This window comes from Penaeus vannamei, chromosome 27, assembly GCF_042767895.1.
Source record: "Penaeus vannamei isolate JL-2024 chromosome 27, ASM4276789v1, whole genome shotgun sequence".
Lineage (NCBI taxonomy): Eukaryota > Metazoa > Arthropoda > Malacostraca > Decapoda > Penaeidae > Penaeus > Penaeus vannamei.
The window spans coordinates 27,698,135-27,705,703 of NC_091575.1; the positions used below are offsets into that span (position 1 = coordinate 27,698,135).

At 43.5% G+C, this 7,569-nt stretch overlaps 1 protein-coding gene across 1 annotated transcript in view; it reads right to left on the minus strand.

Moving 5' to 3' along the window:
* LOC113807030 (uncharacterized) overlaps positions 1 to 2,814 on the minus strand; it is a 13,607-nt gene extending 10,793 nt beyond the window's left edge. Inside the window, exons 1-3 of the mRNA XM_027358195.2 lie at positions 2,697 to 2,814; positions 1,405 to 1,526; positions 250 to 372 (exon numbers count right to left, since the gene is read on the minus strand). Coding sequence (XP_027213996.2) covers positions 250 to 372; positions 1,405 to 1,526 — 245 coding nt within the window. The 5' untranslated portion in view covers positions 2,697 to 2,814. The remainder of the gene's footprint in view (positions 1 to 249; positions 373 to 1,404; positions 1,527 to 2,696) is intronic.
* Positions 2,815 to 7,569: the final 4,755 nt, after the last annotated feature.

Genomic DNA, 7,569 nt, shown 5'->3' on the forward strand with positions numbered 1-7,569 from the left:
GACAACAACAAAAACAACAGTAATGAAGATTAGGATTATGATGACGATGATGATGATGATAATAATAATGATAATGATGATTATGATAATAATAATGATAATAATAATAATAATGATAGTAATAATAATAATGATAGTAATAATAATGATAGTAATAAAAAAGATTATGATATTTTCCTCCTCCTCCTCCTCCTCCTCCTCATTATTATCAAAACAAGAACGAAAAACAACAACAACAGCAATACTCACGTCACGACATTTTCCGTAAACACTAATTCACACGTCTTGTTGTAGTGTGACACATCAGCCTTTCCAAAGTCTTCCGTTTCGTCACAGACCTTTTGGTTGTCTTCCCAGGCCTCTTGTATTCTCCTGTAAGACATAAGACGCAATTGTAGACTTGGCCGTAATATTACGTTACCCGCCCTTCCCCTATAAGGAGATGGTGTTACTTTATGGTGTCTCTTTATTTATGAGATGGTGTCTGTGGTATGTTGTCTGGTGATTTTGAGGGTGTCTGGGTATGTTTGTTTGTGTCTGTCATCTGTCTGGCATTGTCTGTCATGTGTCTACCAGTGTGTGTCATTTGTCTGTCGTATCTGTCCTTTGTCTGCTAATGTCTGTAAGTTGTCTGCCAGTGTTTGTCACTTGTCATTCGTGTTTGTCATTTGTCTGTCAGTGTTTGTCACTTGTCTGTCAGTGTTTGTCACTTGTCTGTCAGTGTCTACCATTTGTCTGTCAATGTCTGTTATCTATCTGCCAAAGTCTGCCATTCTCTGACAAAATCTGTTATTTGTCTGCCGTTAATGTCTGAACCTCTGTCAGTGGTCTAGTTGGTTGGGTATAGGGAGAGCACCACATAAGAAGCAGGTTGTAATCTTGTTATCTCCCCCTCTCTCCCTCTTTCTCTGTCTTTCTGTCTGTCTGTCTGTCTCTCTCTTCATCTCTGTCTATATCTCTCCTCTCCCTCTCTCTCTCTCTCCCCCCCCCTCTCTTTCTCTCTCTCTCCCTCTCCCCCTCATCCTCTTTCTCTTCCTCCCTCACCCTCATCCTCTTTCTCTCTCCCTTTCTCTCCCCACTTTCCACACTTCCCCTTTCCCCACTCCTCCTATTTCTCTTCCCTCCCAGCTTCAACTTCCTCTCCCCCTCCTCTCTTTCCCACTTCCCACACTTCCTCCTCCCCTATTTCTTACCCCTTTTCTCCGTACCTTACCCCTCCCCTACCCTCTCTCTTCCCCCTTTTCCCTACCTTACCCCTCCCCATTTCCCCCCACCTCCCCTACCCTACTCCCTTCCCTCTCTCTTCCCATGATCAGTACCCCCTCCCCCCGACCCCCCCTCCCCTCTCTCTTCCCATGGTCAATACACCCCCCCCAACCCCCAACCCCCCCAACCCCGACGTACCTGCAAACCTCCATAGTAAACTCAAGCATAGAAGAGGAACCCAATTCCCTTGACCATGTCTTGACTGACATCATCCCTTCCATGACAGCTGGGACACTTATGACGTCACAGGCACTCGCCATCTGTGGGAGAAAAACAAAAACGGAATGAGAAAAAAAGGAAAAAGTAAAGTAAATAAAATGAAAACAGAATGAGAAAAAAAAAATCTGTTTTAAGAGATTACGACGATTGGTTGGTGGAGAGTGGGGAGGGGGAAGGGAAGGAGAGGAAGAATGGGGGAGTGGGGGAGGAAACCGAGAGAACGGTGTGCGAATGTGGCACAGTTCAGAACGCTGATGATGATATCTTAACCGTATTCATATCAGGAATTTGCATGGATATGTAATCGTTCCTGAATTATTAAAACGGCGAGGGCCATTAAGGGTAGTTTGATAATGTTCACAAGGGGTCTTAACTCTACGGATACACGGTGATAACAGCTGCAATAACGTGTCAGTTATGTTCACTGTGTAGGTTTCAAAGGGAGGGAGGAATAGAGGGAGGCAGGGAGGAAGGGAGAGGGAAGAAGGGAGGCAGGGAGGAAGGGAGAGGGAGACAGGGAGGAGGGTAGGGGGAAGAGAGGGAAAAAGGGGCAAAGGGTGAGTGGGAGAGAAGAGAGAGAGAGAGAGAGAGAGAGAGAGAGAGAGAGAGAGAGAGAGAGAGAGAGAGAGAGAGAGAGAGAGAGAGAGAGAGAGAGAGAGACAAAAAGACGAGGGAGAATGGGGCAAAAAAAAGTAGAAAGCCACAACAACAATATCCTGTGATAACAATCAATTACTCATACTTCGCCGATGTCATAATTTTCATATACATATGTATGTGTGTGTATATATATATATATATATATATATATATATATATATATATATATATATATATATATATATATATATATATATATAATTTTACCTTCTAAAGTCACGTGGTAATCCTAACCATCCAGTGACTCATACTTTCGACAAGATTTTCACTACCGATGATCCAGCCCAAATTTATCAATTTTTTTCTTCTTCGCGTTCTACGTAGACACACCCTACCCCATACTAACCCCCCTTACCCCTTATAAACTAACCCAATCACCCTTACCCTTCACAAAAGCCTTAGAATTCGACTCAACACGCATGGCCGAGAACAGCCCTTGCCCATTCTTATCTTGTTATCTTCTTCCTCTCTCCACATTTTCTCTTATCCTCCCCCTTCTTCTTGTTCTCACACTTTTAGTATGGTGTTCGAATTCGAGAAAAAAGAGTTACCTTTCGATGTATGTTGAATGTGGCGAAGTATGTGGTCGAAATGGTGTTATTTTCTCGACTGATTCCTCTGGGGACTTCACGCCCAACTCGCTATACCTCCACTGCTTTCTTATCACTTAATTTTCCTTATCAATATAAAGTTGCCAGTTTTCAGAAGATGGTGCAATATAGATCTATTTCTTGTGTATCTAACGGTATGCGTATTATTCAGAATGTTGATGTTGAATAATCATAGTTTTAATGGGAAGAAAGTGTGTACTGTGGGGAAAAAAGTCTGCAAATTCCTTATCCTGATTTTGTGAATGGGTTTGGGCGTGTCCAGGTGGGAGTAAGTGGGGGAGGGGGTAGTGGGAAGAGGAGAGGTGAGGGGAAGGGGGAGGGGGTGGTAGGTGAGTCAGAGAAATAATTTGATGAATGAATACCCTCATTAAAATTGATTTGCGCACGTTCTCACGATAACAAAGGTGGGCTCATAATGAATGAAAGGGACAGGTACACGCGCATGAACAAATAAACAAATGTCCACCGATGAACAAATGAACAAATGAACAACGGACATCGAACAGCGGGCATCGTAATAAGATGAGTAATGAAGCGAATACTCATTAGGTGATGGAGAGAGAGAGAGAGAGAGAGAGAGAGAGAGAGAGAGAGAGAGAGAGAGAGAGAGAGAGAGAGAGAGAGAGAGAGAGAATGAGAGAGAGAGAGAGGGGGGAGGGGAGGATTCCAAAACCCCCTCCCCTATCCCCCTCCCCCCCCTCTCTCTCTCAAAAAAAGACAAAAAAAACAAACAAACAAACAATAAAAAAAAACGAAAGCGTAAAATATTAATTTATTCATCGGTTCTAATATTACCACACATAACATAAGGTAACTGTTCTCCAAAGGTTCTTATTTTGTAATTAACTATGTAAATACGGTCGATCATTAGCACAAACATTATTTACCATAATCAAACAATTGATTATACATTACATGCACTGACACACGTAGAAAACAACATTGTGGTTCCTGAACTAGGGTACATCTATACAAGGTATAGTGTATATGGAACAGGAATTTGGTACAAATTATACAAGGTACAAACGTATGTGGTACTAAGGTACATCTAATCAAGGTACAGCGTATATAGAACAGGATTGTGGTACAAATTATACAAGTTACAAGCGTATGTGGTACAGGAGTGTGGTACTAAGGTACAATTTTACAAGAGGTACAGTGTATAGGGAACAGGAAGGTGGTACAAATTATACAAGGTACAACGTATTTGGTAGAGGAGTGTGGAATTCAGGTACAATCTTATAAGAGGTACAACGTATATGGTACAGAAATGTGGTACAAAGGTACAATAATGCAAGGTACAAGCGTATGTGGCACATGAGTGTGGTATTCGGGTATACTTATACAAGGTACAGCGTATGTGGTACAGGAGTGTGGTACTAAGGTACAATGTTACAAGAGGTATTGCGTATATGGTACAGAAATGTGGTACAAAGGTACAATCATACTAGGCACAAGCGTATGTGGTACAGGAGTGCGGTACTAGGATATAATCATACAAGGTACAGCGTATGCGGTACAGGAGTGTGGTACTAAGGTACAATTTTACAAGAGGCGCAGCGTATACGATACAGAAATGTGGTACAAAGTTACAATTACAAAAGGTACAAGCGTATGTGGTACAGGAATGTGGTACTAGAATACAATTATACAAAGTACAGCATATATAGTACAGGAATGTAGTACAGTCCACGACTTCCCTTTATACAACAGAGTATGGTGAACTACAGTGAAATATCCTAATTAATGTGAAAGAAAATTAATGGAAATAAGATATCAAAGTTTTGAGGATTGATTCCTAGGGGAGACTCAAGGATGAAGGCTGAAAAGAGGATAATAAATAGGACGAGAAGAAAAGATGATAAATAGGACGAGAAGAGAAGATAATAAATAGGAGGAGAAGGCTAAGAAGAAGACAGGAATGGGATAATAAGAGGAGCGAATTATCCTGTGAAATCCTATGATATCCTAAGATCATAATCTGGTTTGAGAAGGATTAAGGATGAGTATTGATAGGATAACAGGCAAAGGATAAAAAAAGGATGTTTTGAAACTCAGTTATTGGGAGAAGAGAGAGGAGAGAGAGAGAGAGAGAGAGAGAGAGAGAGAGAGAGAGAGAGAGAGAGAGAGAGAGAGAGAGAGAGAAGGGAGAGAGAGAGAGAGGGGAGAGAGAGGAGAGGGAGAGAGAGAGGGAGAGAGAGAGAGAGAGAGAGAGAGAGAGAGAGAGAGAGAGAGAGAGAGAGAGAGAGAGAGAGCGAGAGAGAGAGAGAGAGAGGGTGGAGAGAAGGAAAGAGATGGAGGGAGAGAGAGGGAATGGATAGATAGATAGATAAATAGATAGATATAATTAGATATATGAGATATGAATGTTATTTTTAAGGGAAAATTTCGATAGAAGATGAAAGTGATGAACAGGGTAACCGGGTGAGAATGAACGTTATTTTGAACATGTTTTGAGAGCTAATCCTGAGGTTTAATTTCTCTAGACTATGTGTATGTAGTTCATAAGTACGCACATACACGCACATGTACACATACACGCAATTCGGAAACACACGCATACATATACACGCATACATTCACATACATACAAATACACATACACATAATTCACATACACAAACGCATACATGGACACACACACCCACAAACACACACACACCATACACATACACATGCCTGTAGTGCAATATAGCTATACAAAAGAGTTTCATCATCAAATTAATTAATGATTCTAAAATTAATGATTTCAAGAACCGTCGAATGCACCTCACAAAAAAAATGGATGATGGTACGCCCGTCGAATGCACCTTCCTCTTCGAAAACATGCTTCTCACAGATGAATTTTTACCACTTGTCGTCATGAACTCGGACGCAGGCAAGCACAAAGGCTGGAGCTCATTTCGCATGCAGGAACTCTGTGTAATTTCGACAGTGAATGCTCGTGTGCATGTTTGTCCGTGTGTGGCTGTCTGCGTAAGATATATATATATTTTTCATTGTGTATTTATACCGGTTTGTACGTGTGTTTGTATGTGTGTGTGTGTGTAGATGTGCGTGTGTATGTGTGTGTGTAGATGTGCGTGTGTGTGTGTGAGTGTGTGTGTGTGTGTGTGTGTGTGTGTGTGTGTGTGTGTGTGTGTGTGTGTGTGTGTGTGTGTGTGTGTGTGTGTGTGTGTGTGTGTGTGTTGTGTGTGTGTGTGTGTGTGCTTGTGTGTATGTGAGTGTGTGCGCGCGTGTGTGTGTGTGTGTGTGTGTGTGCGCGCGCGCGCGCGTGTGTGTGTCTACGTGTGTGTGTGTTTGTATGTGTGTTTATGTATGTATGAATGCGTGACTGTTTGGATATGTGCATTTCAACCTCTGTGTCTATGTGACTACTTTTGCGTGTGCATGCGTGCTTCTGTGCAAGATTAATAGTCTCTTTATGTGCGTATATGACTGTTTGCATTTCCATGTCTGTTTGCATGTCTGTGCGGGTGAATGTGTGCTTGCATTTGCCTGTCTGACTGTGTGTGTATGTGGTTGAGTCTGTGCTTGCATTTGCCTGTCTGTCTGCATGTCTGGGCGGGTGAGTCTGTGCTTGCCTGCGTGCGTGCAAGGTGAACGCAGGAAACGTGGGTGTCCCTTAATCAATGCCAGAGGTACAGCTGCTCTCCTGCTTAGCCAGGCAGCTGCTTTCTCATTCCCTCTCCTTCTCTTCTTTCTTCCTTTCTCTCTCTGCCTATCTTTTATCTCTCCCTTTCTCCCTCCCTCTCCTTCTCTCCTTTCCCCCTCTCCAATATCTTTATCTACCTCTTTTTTTCCTTTCCTTTTGTCTTACTTCCTCTTCTCTTCTTCTGTCTCTATTCTTTTTTCTTCTCTCCCTTCTCTCGTGTTTCTCGATTCTCCCCCTTTTCTCTTTCCTTCTCTTCTCTTTCTCTCCCTCCCTCCTTCTCATTTCTTCCCTTCACATCTACTCCCATCATTCGCTTATCGCCCTCTCCTTCTTTCCTTTCTTTCTGAAATCTTCCCTTCCTCCCTGTTTCGTTTCGTCTCCCCGTCTCCTTCCCTCTCTCTTTTAACTCCGTTTCCTCTCTTCTCTATTTCTTCCCTTCCTTTTCCCATCTCTGTCTCATCTCTATCTTTTATTTCCCATTTCCTTTTCTTTTTCAAATTATTCTTGTTTTAATTTCTCTGTTTACGTAAAGCCTTTTGTCCGTCACTCATCCTCACCCTTCCCCTCCCTTCCCCCCTTCCCCCCATTCTTCCCCCTTTCTCCCCCACCCTTCCCCCCTTTCCCCTTTCCTCACCCTACCACCCTCCCCCTCCTCCCCTTTCCTCTTTCCCCAATCTTCCTCCCCTTTTCCCCTTTCCCTACCCTTCCCTTTTTCTCCACCCTACCCTTCTCCCTTCCTTCTCCCTCCCTTCTCTAATCCCCTTTACCTTTTCCCCCCATCCCCCTCCCCTACCCATCTCCCCTTATCTCCCCCAACCCGCCCCGCCCCCACGCTAAGCCTCTCCCCCCATCTCCCCCCCTCCCTCCCCCCCCACCTTCCGCCAGCGAAATTTCGAAGGTGAATCATCTTTTGATTCGAATTAAACACTTATGTCTACACTGTGATTCGAGAGATTGGAAGGAGTGGTTGCGGGCGTTTGTGATTGGAAGTGATTGTGGGTCGAATATGGGTTGTGGATCGACTGTCAGATCGGGAAGAAAGATAAAGACTGAGAGAGAGGGGGGGGGGGAGAGAGAGGGAGGGAGGGAGGGAGGGAAGGGAGAGAGAGGGAGGGAGGGAGGGAGGGAGGAGGGAGGGAGGGAAGAAGAGAAAGAGAG